Raw genomic sequence first — 22,329 nt, 5'->3', positions numbered from 1 at the left:
GCATTAATTTCAAAAAATCAATAGAAGGAGATGAAATCAGGAAAAACGAAATAATGATTGTGAGGAAGGTATTAAATTAAGAAGTAACACGTATACGAACGCTTAGAAGACAGTTTCAAAAGAAGTTAGGACAATAAAAGTAATTTTCTACAGGCACAGCCAAAGAATGTGTCCTAACAGACTGAAAATAAGTCCCACATTTCAAAAACTTACATGGCAAACCCAAGTGTCGTAGGAAAGTGCATAAATATCTAGAAGAAACTGGTATAAACCAACAACTGAGACAGAACAAAATACAGAAATAAAATAGAACAACGGAAACGTTTCAAAGACAAGACGAATTCCAGAATACGGGAAAGAAAAGGGAAAATAACAGAGGGGGGGGGGGGGGGGGGGAAGGAAGTAGACAAAGTAAGGCGTACTGGAAAAATCATGAAGCTGCAATAGCCTCTTGACCATCTTCAGCTGGACTGAAACAAAAGACGAGAGCTAGTTTAGTGCAAACGGAGATTCCTTTTGTAAGCAGGTCGTTGTCATCCTATTTCCAATACACTATGCCGGTTTTCAAGTTCTTCACCCAGGTAACAGGGAAATGACTCTACATCTACAAACATACTTCGCAAGCTACCGTACGGTGCATGGCGGAGGTTCCCCTGACCACTACTGGTCATTTCCTTCCCCGTTCCTCTAACAAACAGAGCAAGGGAAAACGACTGCCTACATACCATAACCTATGAGCCCTTAGGTAAAATATATGTTGGCGGCAGTAAACCATTCTGCAGGCTACTTCAAATGTCTGTTCTCTAAATTTTTTCAATAGCGTTCCTCGAAAAGAACGTCACCTTCCTTCCAGGGATTTCCGATTGAGTTCACAAAGCATTTCCGTAATACGTGAGTGTCATTCGGACCTACCGGTAACAAATCCAGCAACCCGCCTCTGAACTGCGTCGATGTCAGTCCACTTCTGTGCACTATCAGAAATTACTTTTGTATACCCCGGCTGATAATCTACGTGCAAAACAGGCCACAGGGCATGCGTGTTTTGATAACATGGGCATATCTGCCTACCGACGACCGCTACAGGAGACTGAGTTGTATTTACAGCGGAAGTCCAGGAAAGTATAAAGAGAAAAATGTGAAATCGTTTCATCCTATAAATATTTCTCAACTACGCTGTAACTAGTCGTGTATTCTTGGAACACCATATTAGTGGTTGTCAGAGTGAAATGCTCTTACAAGTAAGAATATTAAATTAGTTTATCCTAAATGTACCATTTGTATTTACATTTTTATTTGTACAAACTTACCATTTGTGTTATAATGTCAGTGTGAAATTCAATGCCATTTCTACCCGCACTGGTGAGGATGTAAAATATTTACGGTTTAGAGTTTTTAAAATACTTTACAAATATTTTATATTATTCAAAATGTGTAGTGAAGGATAAAAGTTGATTGTTACGACAATAATGTAACAATGGAATGTCATTGTTGACCACATCTGTTTTCCGTTTGTGAAGTCTTTATAGAGAAGTGCAACTCGTCAGAACTCTTTCGTAAAGTGTGACAAAAATTTGAAATCAGTACCAGAAACGAATATTGTAGCGTTCAGTGGAACTGAGAGACATCGATCTGAAAGTGTATGTAACAAACTTAATAGTACCATTACGCTGTGTACCCTATATATGCATTAAAACAAACCGAGTCGAAATGCAAAAATTTCACTTGGGTATTACCACTGGTTGTCTGTTACAACAGACAGTGTTGTATACTTATACTACGAAATTATAATTCAATTTAAACTATGAATCGCGGTTTCATACATGCCCTATGCGTCGGACATACCTGGCAAAGGCAAGAACCTTTCATTTCACTGAAGTCTTTCAGCGAAGCCTGTTCAAAAAGTTACCTTAATTAGATGGAATCCAGTTACAAGGGAGGAATTACCTCGCTAATACAGACAGGAGTACGGAGATAGTGGCAAATCACTGTGCATGTGAAGACAGCTAGTGTCCCAAACTGGACAGCTGATATCCCTGACCACGTCATCCCACTGCACTGTGGTTGTGCAGTTATGTCAGGCAAGGAGTGGCTGTGTTTGTATTGTGGAGCACTGCTTCGAGAGAAAGCAACGAGTCATGTGAGTAGCGTGCACTTACAAGCACTACCACATCATTATACCTTATTTGTCATTCGTTAGGGAAACGTATAATACGTAGTACTGCAGCGAGGCTTATTTTACAGTTCAGTGGCACTCCGAAATAGACAAATCACAGTTGTCGGAGTCTTCCATATGGCAGCTGACGGGGGCCGGTAGATTTAAAGCGATCACCATTTCCGCCACGCAGGCACTCTTTTGCTTAAGACACACAAAAATATAACAGTAAGGATAAAAGCGATAGTCGCTGTCTATACATAAACACGTGTTGTGAGGAACTGTGACAGCGACGACCGCAGAGCGCGCTCCGCACTTGGGTGCCACGTGTCCGCCCTCCGCAGCGCGCTCCGGCCTGGCTCAGCGGCGGCGGGAACCTGCAGGCAGACAGACAGACAGGTGACGTCAGCGGCGTTACATCAGGCTTATCTCAAGTGTAACTAGCAACGTTTGATACCGTGTATCAGATACGACAGTACTGAACTGGGTCGTGTGTTTGACAGCACAGTATTGTTTGCCTTGTATCTAATACTACAGTAGAAGTTTGCACCCTAAAATGTCGGCAAATAACACGTAGACTATGGAATACACATCTGAACATTGTCTTAGACTTTTATAACGTTCAACTTCAGTCTCACGATTAATAAAAAACGGAACAGTTGATTAACAGTAATTACAACTATGTTACGAGACATACATGTCTAATGAAAATACACTGAGAAGCAGTATAAGTGTGGACATCACTACTTCGATTGTGAGCACACGTTGTGTAAAAAAACCGAAAAGCTGATCAAATTATTAAAGAATTCGCATTCATATATAATGAATAAACAAAGTTTTAAAACTTACAAAGTTTTAAAACTTACATAGTTATGAAAATTTATCATCCTTTGATTACTTATAGCCTATTCGGAAGTTTAAATTGTCAGAACTGTTATGCTGAGGTAAAATTCAAGTATTAAAGATATAAACTGCGTATCTCAGATAGAAATTCTAAAACAATTCTGACATTGATATTGACATCCTGATCGGATTTTTGTAACGCTAAAAGAATATATAACACATGAAAAGACTTTTCAGAGAAAAGTAAACATTAAATGGTAATTCTAGTTAGACGAGTATCAACATATCTGACGCGATAATTTCCGTGATCTGTTAAAAACAATAAATCAAAGTTATAACCATTGATGATTTCAAAGAAGCAGAAATATTACATTAAAAATTATAGAACTCTGACAAACTATTGAAAGTTAGTAGCCTGCATTAAGACATTAAAATCAAAATTCGAATAGACTTTGGACCGAGTGCCCCGTGATGTACTATCACAACTGTATTTGTTTTTTGGGCGTAAAAATAACTCATGTCAGGTGTATGCCATAACCTTATAACACCAATAAGTAAAAGTAGTTAGAGGCGACTATACCTTAAGCCCAATCGACAGAATGAAACAGCTGAAAACAACGAATTCGCATGGAAAAACGTCCACAACATACGCTGTAGAAGCTGCGGAGGTCCGTAGCCAAGATTAAATGTCCTTCGCCATACTGGTACAACGGATAAAAAGTGAAACGAGGGTGACAGCCCGCGCGTCTTTCGCTAAAACGGCCGATAACTCAGACGGCAAACATCTGAGAGTATGTCGGCCAAGCCGCTCGGAGATGTTTAATTCCAAGAGCTTGTTTCTGCAAAGAGAACATGCAGAAGAGACTCCACCTGCCGACAGACGGCAATACGGAGGTCATCTGAAGGAATGGAAGAGCTACCAGGTCGACGGAGGAGGACTGCAGCCTTGGCAGCAGCGTAAGCGGCCTCATTTCCCCATCAGACCGACGTGACCAGTAACACACAAACATCGAGGTGGCTCCCTTAATGGCGAGCAAGAGGAAGCTTTCTCAGACCCATTGCATTAAGGGATGGACTGTGTACAGCACACACAGGTTCTGTAGCGTATGACCATTAAGTAGCCTGTGTCGCTGGAGGTACTGGGTAGCCGTATAGAGGGCGAAGAGACCGGTTGTAAGAATCGACCATTATACTGAAAGCTTATATCGAAAATGGTCGGTGCCAATGACGAAGGTACACCAGACACCACAGTTGGTCCTAGAGCCGGCAGTGTACACTGAAGGTGGTGATTTTAAGTTGCGTGTGAAAGGCGTGAAACTTACAGCGATAGATCGAATCTGGAGCAGTGTCCTTGGGAAGCGAATGAAGTGGATGAACATGGGCCGCCTCAATGGAATGAAGCTGGTGAGCGGTCCACCCATTGGGTGAAGGCAAGCTGCTAGAGAACACCCGAAAGTGAACTCCGGATGTAACAGAAGAAGGCCACGCCCATGTCAGTCAAGGAAGCCATCGAAAAGAGGACATAGGATAGGTGGCTGGGGACGGTAGACAAACGGCATGCGTATCCTCTGTGGAGGAAATCACGCCAGTATGACAGGGTTAGTTGGGCAGCTACTGCCTAGATATTTTCAACTGGACTAGTGTAAACGGCAACAGTGGCCGAACATATTCCACAATGGTGGACTGTAGTAATACACAAGATGGACACACGTACAGATGAATAAACGACAATCCCAGTGTCTAGTTTCAAATGGAGAAAGGATCAAATAAATTCAGGGGGTGGCCTCAACTACTCCCCAGAAGTACCGCTAAGGACACGTAGGATAATGGGGGACTGGGGACTGTGTTGCCAGGTAAGACACATGAGAGGATCAAGAAAGTTTCTGTCAAACGTAAGCTACAGGAATTTCGTGGTTTCCGCGAAATGAAGAGCAACAGACCCAAGATGTAAAAAAGGTGGAACACAACTGTTCATTGTGAAAGTGAAAGCCATTGTCTGTGCTCCACAAGTAAAGCCGAGCGACACATGCCTGTTAACATCAAAAGGATTGGATTTCATTGTAATTTCATTGACGATGTCCCTCAAGGAGACAAGTCCGTGGAGAACCGCAATAGACGACGGAAATGGTGCTGGAGATGCCTGGGTGGAAGACAGTCCATAATAGCATTTACGGCTATAGCAAGGAGGACTACGCTCAGGGTGGAGCCTTGAGGCACGCCTTTCTCCTACATAAAAGTATCCAACAAGGTCATACCCACACATACATCGAAAACTGTCTTAAAAATTCCTGAAGGAATGGGGAAGGCGACATCAGAAGCCCCACATGGACAGTACAGAGGATACCAGTAATCCAGCAGGTGTCACAGGCTTTCTCCAAATAAAGACAACAGCGCTACAGTCTGATATTTCCGCAGAAAAGCTTTCATAATGTAGATTGACAAAGTGACAAAATGGTCATCTGCATAAGAGCGCACACGAAATTCACATTATGCAGTGGTTGGCAGAATATTTTTTTTTTTTTCGGGTTTAAGGGCGCTCAACTACTGAGGTCATTAGCGCCCAGTCACAATTGTTAGAGCACATAGAACGTAGTAAAACTCAAGGGGGGACACCAGAAAGTTCTTACAAAGAGGCAGATAAAATAAGTGAAAGAGTTAGATGTCTTTGGACAATCCAGTCAAAGTAATGAAACGAAGAACACGAGCAGCTGCTCGAGCGCCATCCGCTAAAATATCCTGTAAAGTAGATGGCAGAGACAGGACAACACGAAATTGACTAAAACGGGGACATGACAATAAAACATGGTGCACTGTTAATGCATGACCACAAGGGCACTGCGAGGCTGGGTCACTGGAGAGCAGGTAGCGGTGGCTAAACCGGCAATGCCCAATCCGCAACCTGGTCAGAAGGACCTCTTCTCGCCGAGATGGTCGGAAGGAGGTTGTCCAAGCAGTTGGGAACGGTTTTACTGCCCGGAGCTTGTTTCCTTGAAGGGATGACCAAGTGTTCCACCACAAGGACACAAGCCTCTTACAAACAACCCCACTAACGTCAGATGACGGGACACAATGGGAGGCTCGCCGAGGCAGGAGGACTGCAGCCTTGGCTACAGCATCAGCAGCCTCAATCCCAGGCACTCCTACATGGCCAGGAAGCCACAGAAAGCTGACAGGAGAGCCATCATCAACAAAAGAATGAAGGGACTGCTGCATCCGTTGCACCAAGGGATGGACCGGATATGGAGCTCCAAGGCTCTGAAGAGCACTGAGTGAATCAGAGCAGAGTACATACGATGAATGGCGGTGGCGGCGGGCACACTGAACGGCCTGATGGAGAGCAAAAAGCTCGGCCGTAAAGCTGGAACATTGGTCGAGGAGCCGGTATTTAAAGGTGATTGCCCCGACGACAAAGGCACAGCCGACAACATCGTCAGTTTTGGAGCCATCAGTGTAAATAAAGGTGTGACTGGCAAGTCGCGCACGAAGTTCGACAAACCGTGAGCAATACACTGCAGCCGGAGTACCCTCCTTCGGGAGTGAGCTGAGGTCGAGATAAATATGAACCGGAGCCTGGAGCCAAGGTGGTGTCGGGCTCTCACCCTCTCTGAAGGTGGTAGGGAGGGCAAAATCCAATTGTCGAAGCAGGCGACGAAAGCGGACTCCAGGGGGCAGCAGGGCAGACACATACAACCCATACTGACGGTCGAGAGAATCGGCGAAGAAGGACTGATAAGAGGGGTGGTCGGGCATTGACAACAGCCGGCAGGCATACCGACAAAGCAGTACGTCGCGCCGGTAGGTCAATGGTAATTCGGCAGCTTCAGCATAAAGACTCTCGACGGGACTAGTGTAGAATGCTCTGGTCGCAAGACTTAACCCCCTATGGTGGATGGAGTTGAGACGGCGTAAGAGGGATGGCCGAGCAGACGAGTAGACGAAGCTCCCATAATCCAGCTTCGATCGGACTATGGACCGATACAAGCGAAGCAGGACAGTGCGATCCGCTCCCCAAGATGAACCACTAAGAACTCTGAGGACATTAAGGGAACGTGTACAACGGGCAGCCAAATAAGAGACGTGCAGAGACCAACAAAGTTTCCTGTCCAGTGTGAGCCCTAGAAACTTAGTTGTTTCCACAAATGGGGAAACAACGTGACCGAGATGTAAGGATGTCGGAAGGAACGCTTTATATCGCCAAAAGTTGATGCAAACCGTCTTCTCTTCAGAGAACCGGAAGCCATTTGCCACACTCAATGAGTATAGGCTGTCTAGACAACGCTGAAGCCAGCGCTCCAGGAGGCGTGTTCTCTGGGCACTGCAGTAGATCGCGAAGTCATCGACAAAAAGAGCTTGAGACATTAGGTGGAATGCAATCCATAATTGGATCGATCGCTATGGCAAAAAGGGCTACGCTCAATACGGATCCCAGATGCACTCCGTTCTCCTGGAGGAAGACGTCGGACAATACGGAACCCACACGTACCCTAAACTTTCGATCTGTTAAAAAGGAATCAATAAAAAGGGGCAGGTTACCGCGTAGACCCCACCTGTTCATAGTGCGGAGGATACCTCCTCTCCAACAGGTATCATAAGCCTTCTCCAAATCGAAGAACACAGCTACCATTTGGCGCTTTCGCAAAAAGTTGTCCATGATTAATGTCGGCAAGGTCACAAGGTGGTCAACAGCGGAGCGGCGGCGACGAAAGCAGCATTGAACATTGGTAAGTAGCCGTCGAGATTCAAGAATCCAAACTAACCGAGCGTTAACCATGTGCTCCATCACCTTACAGACACAGCTTGTAAGAGAAATGGGGCGGTAACTAGAAGGAAGGTGTCTATCCTTCCCGGGTTTGGGTATAGGAACAACGACGGCGTCACGCCAACGCATGGGGACTTGACCTTCGGTCCAGACGCGATTGTAGGTACGAAGAAGGAAGCTTTTGCCTGCCGGAGAAAGGTGTGCCAGCATCTGAACGTGAATGGCATCTGGCCCCGGAGCAGAGGACCGGGACAGTGCAAGTGCACATTCGAGTTCCCGCATAGTAAAGGGGGCATTATAATTTTCCAGATTCAGCGAGTGGAAGGAAGGTCGCCGAGCCTCTTCTGCCTCTTTCCTGGGAAGGAAGGCAGGGTGATAACGGGCGGAGCTTGAAACCTCCGCGAAAAAGCGGCCGAAGGCGTTGGAGACAACCACAGGATCAACAAGGACCTCATTACCTGAAGTCAGGCCAGGTACCGAGGATTTTTTTTTTTTTTTTTTTTTTTTGTGGTTTTAGGGCGCACAACTTCAATGGTCATTAGCGCCCTGACTACTCTAAAAATGCACCGCGAGCCACAAGTTGACAACAACAACTAAAAGGAAAAACACAATAAAAGACAGACTGACAGGCATAGGATTAAAAAACTTCATCAAATGTCCTTAGCAAGGTGTGTCAAATTGATAAAACAAAGAACACGAGCAGCTGCTCGTGGGTCATCCGCTAAAACGGCATCGAAAGTAATAGGCAGGTTAAGATCGAGGCGCAGTTGGTTAAGATCAGGACAGGACATTAAAATGTGTCTAACCGTCAGCAAGTGCCCACATGGGCAGAACGGCGCCGGCGCAGCCGTCAGCAGATGGCGATGGCTGAACCGGCAGTGTCCAATCCTTAACCTTGCTAAAACGACCTCCTCCCGCCGAGAAGGGCGTGAGGAGGACGTCCAAGCCACGGGAAGAGGTTTTAAGGCCCGAAGCTTGTTGTCGGTAAGTGCAGCCCAATCGGCATGCCACAGCGACACAACGCGCCGACAAATGACCCTGCTAAGATCGGACGAAGGGACACAACAAGAAGCTGTCCGAGGCTGGAGGACCGCAGCCTTGGCCGCGGCATCTGCAGCTTCGTTCCCAGGGATACCGACATGGCCGGGAACCCACATAAAGCTAACCGGCGGACCGACGTCCACCAGCCGCTGAAGAGAGCGTTGGATCCGGTGTACGAAAGGGTGAACCGGGTACGGATCACTGAGGCTCTGGATGGCGCTCAGGGAATCTGAGCAGATGACATAAGCAGAATGTCGGTGGCGGCAGATGTAAAGAACAGCCTGGTAGAGGGCAAAGAGCTCAGCTGTGAAGACCGAACAATGGTCATGGAGCCGGTATTGGAAACTTTGTGCCCCGACTATAAAGGAACACCCAACCCCGTCATTGGTCTTAGAGCCATCTGTATAAATGAAAGTCATGGTGATGAACTTCGAACGAAGTTCCAAAAAACGGGAGTGGTAGACCGAACTGGGGGTGACCTCTTTTGGGAGCGAGCTGAGGTCAAGGTGAACGCGGACCTGAGCCTGGAGCCAAGGTGGCGTGTGGCTCTCGCCCACTCGAAAGGTTGCAGGGAGTGAAAAATGAAGGTGTTGAAGGAGGCGACGAAAGCGAACTCCAGGGGGTAGCAGGGCAGAGACATACAACCCGTATTGACGGTCGAGAGAGTCGTCAAAAAAGGAACGATAAGACGGATGGTCGGGCATTGACAGTAGCCGACAGGCATACCGACAAAGCAGTATATCGCGCCGGTAAGTGAGCGGCAATTCGCCAGCGTCAGCATGAAGACTCTCTACGGGACTGGTATAAAATGCTCCGATCGCAAGTCGTAAACCCCGATGTTGTATGGAGTTGAGGCGGCGTAAGATGGATGGCCGTGCAGAGGAGTATACAAAGCTCCCATAATCCAGCTTGGAGCGGACGATCGACCGATATAGACGAAGTAGGACGGTTCGATCCGCTCCCCACGACATACCACTGAGAACACGGAGGACATTTAAAGAACGGGTACAACGGGCGGCCAAATATGACACATGTGGAGACCAGCTAAGTTTCCTGTCAAAGGTAAGGCCTAAAAATTTGGTTGTCTCCACGATTGGGAGAGCAACGGGACCAAGTCGTAAGGACGGTGGGAGAAACTCTTTGTAGCGCCAGAAGTTAATACAGACCGTCTTCTCGGCAGAAAAACGGAAGCCATTGGCGACACTCCAGGAGTAAAGACGGTCAAGAGAACGCTGAAGACAGCGCTCCAGGACACGTGTACGCTGCGCGCTGCAATAGATGGTAAAATCGTCCACAAAAAGGGAGCCTGATACATCAGCTGGGAGGCAATCCATTATTGGATTGATCGCGATGGCGAACAGAGCGACGCTCAAAACTGAGCCCTGTGGCACCCCATTCTCCTGGCGAAAGGTGTCGGACAGGACAGAACCCACACGTACCCTGAACTGTCGATCCATTAAAAAGGAACGAATAAAAAGAGGGAGGCGACCGCGAAGGCCCCATGTATGCATGGTGCGGAGAATGCCCGCCCTCCAACAGGTGTCGTAAGCCTTCTCCAAATCAAAGAACACAGCCGCGGTCGGGCGCTTCCGCAAGAAGTTATTCATAATGAAGGTCGACAAGGTAACCAGATGGTCAACAGCAGAGCGGCGCCTACGAAATCCACATTGTACATTGGTAAGTAGGCGTCGAGACTCGAGCAGCCAAACCAATCGAGAGTTAACCATTCGCTCCATCACTTTACAGACACAGCTGGTAAGTGAGATAGGTCGATAACTGGAAGGCAAGTGCTTGTCCTTCCCCGGCTTAGGAATCGGGACAACAATAGACTCGCGCCAGCATGCGGGAACATGTCCCTCAATCCAGATGCGATTGTATGTACGAAGAAGAAAACCTTTACCCGCAGGAGAAAGGTTCTTCAGCATCTGAATATGAATAGAATCAGGCCCTGGAGCGGAGGACCGTGATCGGCCAAGTGCGGTTTCGAGTTCCCGCATGGTGAATGGGGCATTATAACTTTCACAATTCGAGGAGCAAAAGTCAGGGGGCCTAGCCTCCTCTGCCTGTTTGCGGGGGAGGAAGGCAGGGTGGTAATGAGCGGAGCTCGAAACCTCGGCGAAAAAGCGGCCGAAGGCATTGGAGACAGCCTCAGGGGCCACAAGGACTTCATTCGCGACCTTCAAGCCAGAAACTGGGGAGTGGACCTTAGTGCCAGATAGCCGGCGCAGGCTACCCCAGACAACAGAAGAAGGAGTAAAACTGTTGAAGGTGCTTGTGAAAGCAGCCCAGCTGGCTTTCTTGCTTTCGTTAATAATACGACGACACTGAGCACGTAATCGTTTATAATTAATACAATTCGCCACTGTAGGGTGGCGTTTAAAGGTGCGTAAAGCACGTCGACGAGCACGTAAAGCGTCTCTACATGCTGCAGTCCACCAGGGGACCGGTACACGACGTGGAGAAGAAGTAGGGTGAGGGATGGAAGATTCAGCAGCAGCGAGAATGACTTCCGTGAGGTGTGCGACCTGACGATCGCAGCTTGTGAAGGTTTGATCCTGAAAGGTCGCCCTGGAAGAAAAGAGCCCCCAGTCTGCCTTGGAGATGGTCCAACTAGAGGAGCACGGAGAGGGAGTATGCTGCAGGAGATGGATAACACACGGGAAGTGGTCGCTCGAATATGTATCAGCAAGTGCATACCACTCAAACCGGCGTGCAAGTTGGGGAGTACAGATAGAGAGGTCTAAATGGGAATAGGTATGAGATGTGTCCGAAAGAAAAGTAGGGGCGCCAGTATTAAGGCAGACAAGATTGAGCTGGTTGAAAAGGTCTGCTAACAAGGAGCCCCTCGGGCAGGAGGCTGGAGAACCCCAAAGGGGATGGTGGGCATTGAAGTCTCCAGTTAACAAAAACGGTGCAGGTAGCTGAGCAATAAGTTGCATCATGTCTGCCCTGGTAACGGCAGATGACGATGGAGTGTAAACGGTACAAAAGGAAAACGTAAAAGTGGGGAGAGTAATGCGGATGGCAACTGCCTGCAGGCCGGTGTGCAACGTGATGGGATCGTAGTAAATATCATCCCGGACCAGCAACATAACCCCTCCATGAGCTGGGATACCTACCATAGGGGGTAGGTCAAAACGCACAGAGGTGTAGTGTGCCAAGGCAATGTGATCGCATGGGCGTAGCTTCGTTTCCTGGAGGGCTACGACGAGCGGACGATGCAAGCGGAGCAGCAACTTCAAGTCCTCTCGGTTGGAGCGAATGCTGCGAATATTCCAGTGAATAAGTGCCATCGTAAGAAAAGGAAGAGGAGAGAAGGGGTCACCTCGAAGGCCGCTTAGGGCCTGGCTTCGAGCGAGCACTGCCGCCGCTATCAGTAGGCGGACAGTCATCGTCCATGGGGTCTATAGGGTCATCGGCCATCTCGGGAGGATGGCCGGGAGGGGGAGCTTCCTCCGCCGGTGAACGGCCAGATGTACGGCTACCGGCGGTGCGGCCAGGCGAAACGGATGACGGCCTGGGGCGGCAACCGCTGGGTGGCGCAGGAGAAGAGATGCGCCGTGGCGGGGAAGGAGAACTGTGCTTCCTATGCGCCTTTTTGGAAGGACGTTTGGTGGAAGTATCGGTCGAAGGCTGGGAGGTCGAGGGACGGAGGAAGTCTGCACGGGATGGTTCCTTCTTGAAGGACCGTGCATCTGACTTCGGTGTCTTCGACTTAGCAGAAGCTGAGGAAGTGGCTGGTGTCTGTGGTGTGATGGGAGGAAGAGGAGACGTCGACCGCGCGATCTTAGCACTGGCCGAACGGACGACCGTGGTGCTGAAGGTCAGATCGCATGTCTGGGTTGCGACCTCCCGGGTAGTCCGAGGAGAGGCGAGGACAGTACTATATTTCCCCGCTGGGAGCAGCGTGGGCTTCCTACTAGCCAATAGCTTGCGAGCAGCCGAGGTTGACACTTTCTCTTTGACACGAATTTCTTGGATGCAACGTTCGTCCTTATAGACAGGACAGTCGCGGGAGGATGCGGCATGGTCACCCTGACAGTTCACACAATGAGGAGACGGAGGTGGACAGTCACCCTCATGGGCATCCCTGCCACAAGTGACACATTTAGCCGCATTGGAACAAGACTGTCGAGTGTGATTGAAACGCTGACACTGGTAGCAGCGCGTAGGTGTCGGGACATAGGGGCGAACAGAAATAACCTCGTAGCCCGCCTTGATGCGCGATGGCAGCTTAACACTATCGAAGGTCAAGAAGAGTGTCCGGGTCGGTACAAGGTCGTTGTTGACCTTTTTCATGACCCGATGGACAGCCGTCACGCCCTGCTCAGCGAGGAAAGATTGAAGCTCCTCGTCAGTCAATCCGTCGAGGGAGCTAGTATACACTACACCACGAGACGAATTCAAAGTTCGGTGGGCCTCCACCCGGACAGGGAACGTGTACAGGAGGGTGGCCCGAAGCAGTTTTTGTGCCTGAAAGGCATTCTCAGTTTCTAGTAATAAGGTGCCGTTACGCAACCTGGTACAAGATTTGACAGATCCGGCTATGGCATCAACGCCCTTCTGAATAACAAAAGGGTTGACAGAGGAAAAGTCCTTTCCGTCCTCAGTGCGAGAAACTACGAGGAACTGTGGGGCAGGCGGTAGTACTTTTGTCACTGTTGGCTGGTCACGTTTCCGTTTTTGGGTCGAAGTCGAAAGCGATGGAGTAGAATCCATTGCGGAGGAATCCCCCATGATTGCCAGCGTCTCCGATGGCGCGCTCCTTCCTTGTGGGGACCCTCTCAGAGGGCACTCCCGCCTTAGGTGAATGTTTACACCTCAGGTCACACCTCCCGAGAAACAGACGGAGGGACCAATCGGCATGGTCAGAAGGTATCAGCTCAGGCAATCACCCCTCCCCGGGCCTGGCCTTTACCAGGGGGTACGCGCGTGCCTTACATGTCTACCCAGGGCGGGGACTTACGCGTTACCCCGTCACCGGCTACGCGTGCGAACGCGTGGGTCGGCCTTCAGACACGCACAGGGAGGAAGGAAGAAGAGGAAAAAGAAGAGAGAGAGGGAGAAAGAGGACAGACTGTCTCAAACGCCGAGGCGGAGACCAGAGAAGGCAAGGAGAAGAAGGCAATGAGAAGGCAAGGAGAAAAAGGCAATGAGAAGGCAAGGAGAAAAAGGCAATGAGAAGGCAAGGAGAAAAAGGCAATGAGAAGGCAAGGAGAAAAAGGCAATGAGAAGGCAAGGAGAAAAAGGCAATGAGAAAAAGGCAATGAGAAAAAGGCAATGAGAAAAAGGCAATGAGAAAAAGGCAATGAGAAAAAGGCAATGAGAAAAAGGCAATGAGAAAAAGGCAATGAGAAAAAGGCAATGAGAAAAAGGCAATGAGAAGGCAAGGAGAAAAAGGCAATGAGAAGGCAAGGAGAAGTCAAGGGAAAGAGTAAGGAAGACAGTGAGGTGGAGAAGAGCAAAGAAAGGGACCAACAAAAGGAAGGAAGAAACGAGAAGTTTAAAACCAAAAAGACCACGATTATAGGTCGTGAAGATCGTCCGTCTCCGGACGCAGGCGCTAACTACCCCCGTGAGGGGGATGGACTCCTTTTAGTCGCCTCTTACGACAGGCAGGAATACCTCGGGCCTATTCTAATCCCCGGACCCGCAGGGGGGGGTACCGAGGAGTGGGCCTTAATGCCCGACAGCTGGCGCAGGCCACCCCAGACGACAGAAGAGGGAGTAAAACTGTTAAAGGAGCTGGTGAAAGAGGTCAAACAAGTTTTTTTGCTGTCTTTGATGACTCTACGGCATTGCGCTCGGAGTCGTTTGTATCCAATACAATTCGCCAACGTAGGATGGCGGCGAAAGGTGCGTAAAGCACGTCGTCGAGCACGGATAGCGTCTCTACAAGCCTCATTCCACCAGGGGACGGAAACGCGACGTGAAGAAAAGGTAGTACGAGGAATGGAATGTTCGGCAGCATTGATGATAACAGCCGTGAGGTATTCGACCTGACTGTCACAACTGAGAAAATCGTGGCCCGGAAAGGTCGCTAGGGAGGAGTAAAGACCCCAGTCAGCTTTCAGTATGCTCCAGCTCGAAGGACGTGGGGATGGGGTGTGGTGCAGGAGACGAACGATACAGGGGAAGTGGTCGCTCGAATAGGTGTCAGAAAGGACATACCACTCGAACCGACAGGCAAGAGTAGTAGAACAGATCGAGAGGTCCAAGTGGGAGTAGGTATGAGTAGCGTCCGAGAGGAAAGTCGGGGCGCCAGTATTGAGGCAGACAAGATTGAGATGGTTGAGGACATCCGCCAAGAGGGAGCCTCTGAGACAGGATGCAGGAGAGCCCCAAAGGGGATGATGGGCATTGAAGTCGCCAAACAATAAAAACGGCAGAGGAAGCTGAACAATCAGGTGCCTCATGTCAGCCCGACTAACTGCGGATGACGGAGTATAGACGGTACAAACAGAAAAGGTAAAGGCAGAAAGAGTAATACGGACAGCTATTGCTTGGAGTGGGGTGGTCAATGGAATGGGATGGTAATAGACATCGTCTCGAACGAGCAACATGACCCCACCATGAGGTGCAATACCGTCCACAGGGGTGAGGTCAGACCGCTCCGAGGTATAGTGGGTGAAAGCAATGCGGTCAGTTGGGCGCAACTTGGTTTCCTGGAGGCCAAGGACGAGCGGACAGTGCAGGCGGAGGAGCAGTTGTAATTCCTCCCGATTAGATCGAATACCTCTTATGTTCCAATGTAAAAAAGCCATCGCTAGTCAGAAAAAAAAGGGGGAACGAAACGGGTGAAGAGCTGGTCACCTCGACGGCCGCAGAGGGCCAGGTTTCGAGGGAACAACGCTACAACCGGCGGGAGGCGGATTCTGTTCCATCGAGTCGTCCCCGGCTGCGGCCGCTTTCCCGGGTTGTGTAGGAGGGGCAGCATCATTCGCCGACGCGAGGCCAGCTGAGCGCCTGGCAGCAGAGCGTCCCAGCGAAACTGAGGACGGCCGGGAGCAGCGACTCACGGATAGAGCGTCAGACGAAACGCGCTGGGGTGGAGAGGGGATAAAGACTTCTTCTTGGAGGCCTTCTTGAAAGTCCGATGAGGCACTGGGATGGTGGGCTGGACCCGAAGAAGGTCCTCACGCGCGGGGTCCGTTTTGGAATGCCGGACCTCTGAAGCTCTGAAGCTGGGCTCCGGAACGTTTCCCCGATGGACGCCTGAGAAGAGGATCGCTTCTCAGGTGGCGGAGGGGGAGAGGAGGAGGAGGAAGGGTGGCCCCTGGGGCAGAGGGGGCATGGGCCGCGAGGGAGATGGATTTCGAAGGGAGGGATTTGGGAGGTGGACGCATAGACCCCGGATGGGCTGAGGAGGTGGAGGGGGGACAGGATAGGGGTGAGGATACTGTGGAAGGAGTGGACACGACTGAGGCAAACGAAGTTGTCAACGTCACGGGATGGAGGCGGTCATACTTCTTCCTGGCCTCAGAATAAGAGAGACAATCCAAAGTTTTTAATTCTTGAATCTTCTTCTCCATCTGATACACGGGGCAGTCTAAAGATCTAGGTGAGTGGATGCGAGGACAATTGACACACCGAGGTGGTGGGGTGCATGTATGTTCCTCACGAAGAGGACGTCCACAATCGCCACAAAGGGGCTCAGCCTCACACCATGACGACATGTGCCCAAAGCGCAAACACCGAAAGTGGCGCATAGGAGACGGGACGTAAGGTCGCACGTCGCACCGGTAGCATATCACCTTTACCTTCTCTGGGAGAACGTCCCCCTCGAAGTCGAGGATAAAGGCCCCGGTGTCGATGTGACGGTCTTTAGGGCCGCGCTGGACTCGCCGGACGAAATGAACGCCTCGGCGCTCCAGGTTGGCCCTGAGCTCCTCATCAGATTGCAGCAGGAAGTCCCGATGAAAAATAACCCCCTGCGGCCTATTCAGTGCCAGATGTGGGACAATGGACACTGGGATGTCCCCTACTCGATCGCACGCCTAGAGCGCCGCCGACTGTGTGGCGGAGGTGGTCTTTATAAGAACGGACCCCGAACGCATTTTACTGAGAGCCTCGATTTCCCCGAAGATGTCCTCGATGTGCTGGACAAAGAACATGGGCTTGGAGGTGGCGAACGTCCCCCCATCGGTCCCAGAACAGACTAAATAGCGGGGGAAGTACTTCGCCCCAAGCCGGCGGGCCTGTCCTTCCTTCCAGGGAGTGGCCAAGGGGAAAAGGCGGGAGAACCAAAGACAGTACCTTTCTTTTTAAAAGACTCGGCCCAGAGCGACCTGATACATGTTGATGTTTCATCTGCGAAACATCCGCCCCGATACCACCCACTCCGACCAGGGTCTCTCCCCACGGGCGCCACCCACCCTCAGCAAGGGCCACCTGGCAGGATGACCGTTGCTGGGAGTCCTGATGCCCCAAAGAGACGAGCATCTACTCCTTGACCGACGTGGGGAGGGTGCAGCTCAGGTATCGGCAGTACGATCCCTGTGTTGTCAGGGGGCTACAACTTAGAGGGTACATGACGACCCCACCACAATGGGCTGGCTACCGTGCTGGATGTCGGGTGCCATGGAAAGTCCATCATGATCGTAGGTGCAGATGGGGACGCACTATGGGCGTAACTTGTGCAACCCATCAGGCGTTTAGGCCCAATTTGAGGAATAGTGGGTGTGGTTACAACGCCGTTACATTGCTGAGTGCCAAGGTCTTAGTGCACTGAGGACCAGTGATACACCATGTAAGGCGTCCTTCCCCAAAAGGCTCGTACTTCTGTAGAATTTTGAAAAAAGGAGGTCAAACCCCAAGGGGGACTAGCACATGGAAGGCCAAAACGGTTGAAACTCCTTTTAGTCGCCTCTTACAACAGGCAGGAATACCTCGGGCCTATTCTTACCCCAGACCCGCAGGGGGATCGTCGAAGGTCATCAGAAATGAGTACAGCCACCAGTCAGCGACAGTAAGCTGTCATTTGGGTGTGTGCATAGGTGGGACAGCAGTCAGCAAACGGATAGCGCATAGGAAATGGTCGATCGAGTATGTGTCAGAGAAAACGGACCACTCGAGATGATGGGCAAGCTGGGTAGTGCAAAAGGAGAGGTCCGAATGGGAATACAAGTGAGTGGTGTGTGAAAGAAATGTGACTGCTCCATGTTAAGGCAGGCAGATGAGGTCAAGATGATTGAGAGGTCAGTCAAGAGGGCACCTCTGACAGGTTCTGTGTGAGCATCAAAGTGGACCGTGTACATTTAAGTCACCGAGCAGCAGAAAGGGGTGATTTAGTTGCCTCAGTAAACTGGAAGAAGTCTGCTCTGGTGACACCGAACGGGACAGGGATGTAAACGGTACAAAGGGAAAAGGTCAAATGATGGACAATGGGGACTGCAATAGCTTGGAGGTGGGTAGTCAGGGAGATGGATTAACTATGATCATCGTCCTAGATGAGCAGCATGACTCCCCCCGACATGGAATGCCGCTCGGGGGGGGGGGGGGGGGGGGGGGGGGGAGTTCAAAACCGACCAGGAAGAAATGCGAGAGCTCAAAGTGGTCGTGAGTACGCAATTTTGTTTCCTGTAGGTAGAGTACAAGTGGACGCTGCAATTCTAAAAGTAGCTGTAAATACTCTTTAATGGATCGAAGGCCGCAAACGTTCCATTGGAGGAGACTCATGATGAGGAAAAAATGAAGGTGTGTCACCTTGGCAGCTGCCGAGTGCCAGCCTACGAGACTCGCTGCTACAGGGCGCAGAGGCAGGAGAATCTTGCTCCATGAGGTCTGCAGAGGCGTCACATTCTGCTTCTGTTGGTCTGCAGATTTCAGGGCAGATAAAGACGTGGTTGGTGGGCACCGGCGACACGGAGGTGGTCCAGGCGAGGGTATCACGTGGCGACACCATCGAAGAGGATATCCGAGTCGGCAAAAAAGAAGACTTTTTACTTCTTGGAGCCTCTGTTCCTACATCTACATACATACTCCGCAATCCACCATACGGTGCGTGGCGGAGGGTACCTCATACCACAACTATCAACTTCACTCCCTGTTCCACTCCCAAACAGAACGAGGTAAAAATGACTGCCTATACGCCTCTGTACGAGCCCTAATCTCTTATCTTTGTGGTCTTTCCGCGAAATTTAAGTTGGCGGCAGTAAAATTGTACTGCACTCAGCCTCAAATGCTGGTTCTCTAAATTTCCTCAGTAGCGATTCACGAAAAGAACGCCTCCTTTCCTCCAGAGACTCCCACCCGAGGTCCTGAAGCATTTCCGTAACACTCGCGTGATGATCAAACCTACCAGTAATACATCCAGCAGCCCGCCTCTGAATTGCTTCTATGTCCTCCCTCAATCCAACCTGAAAGGGATCCCAAACGCTCGAGCAGTACTCAAGAATAGGTCGTATTAGTGTTTTATAAGCGGTCTCCTTTACATATGAACCACATCTTCCCAAAATTCTACCAATGAACCGAAGACGACTATCCGACTTCCCCACAACTGCTATTACATGCTTGTCCCACTTCATATCGCTCTGCAATGTTACACCCAAATATTTAATCGACATGACTGTGTCAAGCGCTACACTACTAATGGAGTATTCAAACATTACAGGGTTCTTTTTCCTATTCATCTGCATTAATTTACATTTATCTATATTTAGAGTTAGTTACCATTCTTTACACCAATCACAAATCCTGTCCAAGTCATCTTGTATCATCCTACAGTCACTCAACGACGACACCTTCCCGTACACCACAGCATCCTCAGCAAACAGCCTATACAAAAGATCATTTATGTAGATAGAAAACAACAGCGGACCTACCACACTTCCCTGGGGCACTGCAGATGATACCCTCACCTCCGATGAACACTCACTATCGAGGACAACGTACTGGGTTCTATTACTTAATAAGTCTTCGAGCCACTCACATATTTGGGAACCAATCCCATATGCTCGTACCTTAGTTAGGAGTCTGCAGTGGGGCACAGAGTCAAACGCTTTCCGGAAGTCAAGGAATATGGCATCCGTCTTATACCCTTCATCCATGGTTCGCAATATATCATGTGAAAAAATGGCGAGTTGCGCTTCGCAGGAGCGATGCTTTCTAAAGCCGTGGTGATGCATGGACAGAAACTTCTCTGTCTCAAGGAAATTCATTATATTCGAACTGAGAATATGTTCGAGAATCTTACAACAAACTGATGTTAAGGATATTGGTCTGTAATTTTGAGGATCCGTCCTTCTACCCTTCTTATACGTAGGCGTCACCTGCGCTTTTTTCCAGTCGCTCGGGACTTTACGTTGGGCAAAAGATTCGCGATAAACACAAGCTAAGTAAGGAGCCAATGCAGTAGAGTACTCTCTGTAAAACCGAATTGGAATCCCATCTGGACCTGGAGATTTATTTATTTTCAACCCATTCAGGTGCTTCACAACCCCAGGGATGTCTATCACTATGTTATCCATACGGGAATCTGTACGAGACTCAAACGGCGGTATGTTTGTACGATCCTCCTGCGTGAAAGGTTTCTCAAATGCTAAATTTAATATTTCAGTTTTCGTTTTGCTGTCTTCTGTTGACAGGCCAGACTGATAAGTGAGTGGATGGATGGCAACCTTCGACCCGCTTACCGATTTTACGTAAGACCAGAATTTCCTTGGGTTTTCAGCAAGATCTTTTGCTAAGGTATGATTGCTTCGCGCATCGCTCTTTACAGCAGCACGAATCTCTACAAACTTTTGCCTGTCCTCATTCTCTCGATCTTTCTTGCACTGCGAGTGCAACTGCATTTGCTTCCTGAGCATTCTCCGAATTGCGCTGTTAAACCACGGTGGGTCTTTTCCGTCCGTAACCCACTTTTTCGGCACATACTTGTCCAATGCGTGGTTTTCAACGTGTTTAAAATTTGCCCATAGTTCTTCCACGTCAGTCGTACTGGAAGTAAATGAAGTCTATTCATTTACTAAGTGGGATGGTAACAACTGCTTATCCGCTCTTTCTAGTAAGACTACTCTTCTAGCCTTCTTGACTGACTTTTTAACTTTCGTAACCATAGTCGTAATGACAACATCATGATCACTGATCTCTGTCTCAACACTGACACCGTCGATGAGGTCTGGTCTGTGGCTACCAGATCTAAAATATTTCCATTACGAGTTGACTGTCGATTTAGCTGCTCAAGACAGTTTTCGAATAATGTGTTCAAAAGTAATTCACACGGCGGCTTTTTTTTAATGGTTTTAAGGCGCAAAACTGCTACGGTCATTAGCGCCTAGTCTGTGACTTAGCAAAAGGCAGAAATGGGAACGAAACTCAAAAAAATTAGAGAAACTAAAAATAGAAGGAAAGCTTAAAAAATCACTATAGAAGATGGTTGTTGTCCCCAAAAAGAGCTTCAAATGACTGACTTCATCTCACTGGCACTAATAAACTCGAGAACGCGATCGGCTGAGCGCGTGTCATCTGCTAAAATGGAAGATATATCAGGTGACAGCTGCAGACGGACGCGTAGCGGAGTAAAATAGGGGCACTCAAGTAAAAGGTGTCTTACCGTCCACAGGTGAGAGCAGTGGGGACAGAGTGGGGGAGGATCACCACTTAAAAGATGCCGATGGCTAAAAAGACAGTGCCCTATCCGGAGTCTAGTTAAAATTACCTCCTCCCGACGACGCGTTCGGGAGGAAGAGCTCCAAGCACAGGGAAGAGCTTTCACGTCCCGCAATTTATTATTGGGAAGTGTCGACCAATGCGCGTGCCATAAAAGAGTAACACTACGACATAAAACACTCCGTAGATCGGCGAAGGGAATCGTGCGAATAGCTGTCCGAAGAAGAGAGACTGCAGCCTTGGCCGCTACATCGGCCGCCTCATTTCCACAGATACCAACGTGTCCTGGGATCCAGAGGAACGCCACAGAGACGCCTCCCAAGTGGAGCAAGTGGAGGCAGTCCTCAATCCGGTGGACCAGAGGGTGGACAGGGTAAAGAGCTTGGAGACTGAGGAGAGAGCTGAGAGAATCTGAACAGATAACATACTGTATCCGCTGATGGCGACGGGTGTATTGGACAGCCTGGAGAACAGCGTAAAGCTCAGCAGTATAAACCGAACACTGGTCGGGAAGCCGAAATCGATTTGGGGTGTCGCCAACAATATAGGCACTCCCTACACCTAACGATGTTTTCGAGCCATCAGTGTAAATCAGGGGCGGGCAGGAATCCTGCACGTGTGCGGTGCACTTGCACGCGTGCAGTTAACAGGTGTTCTGCGTGCACACAGGGGCAAGCTGGCCACCCGCTTCTCTCCCTTCCCCACCATACCGTCTCTCCGCTTCTTCCTCTCTTTTTTTTTTTTTTTTTTTTTTTTTTTGTGGTTTTAGGGCGCAAAACTTCTATGGTCATAAGCGCCCAGCCCGTGACTTAAGACAGTAAAAAACCGAAATTTAAAACCAGCAGCAATGGGAACAAAGTCAGAAAATTGGAGAAACTAAAAATAGAAGACTGCTTAAAAATCCACTACAGAAAGGGGGTGATTG

The 22,329-nt window shown here is 49.3% G+C and overlaps 1 protein-coding gene across 1 annotated transcript in view; it reads right to left on the bottom strand.

Moving 5' to 3' along the window:
• Positions 1–2,406: 2,406 nt before the first annotated feature.
• The window catches only part of LOC126151074 (putative uncharacterized protein DDB_G0271606), an 89,663-nt gene continuing 69,740 nt past the window's right edge, over positions 2,407–22,329 (bottom strand). Inside the window, exon 3 of the mRNA XM_049915918.1 lies at positions 2,407–2,529. Within this exon, the coding sequence (XP_049771875.1) occupies positions 2,407–2,529 (123 nt within the window). The remainder of the gene's footprint in view (positions 2,530–22,329) is intronic.

Source organism: Schistocerca cancellata, chromosome 2 (assembly GCF_023864275.1).
Source record: "Schistocerca cancellata isolate TAMUIC-IGC-003103 chromosome 2, iqSchCanc2.1, whole genome shotgun sequence".
Classification (NCBI taxonomy): domain Eukaryota; kingdom Metazoa; phylum Arthropoda; class Insecta; order Orthoptera; family Acrididae; genus Schistocerca; species Schistocerca cancellata.
Note: the sequence above shows the minus strand (reverse complement) of the source record. Positions and strands in the feature narration are given on the sequence as shown.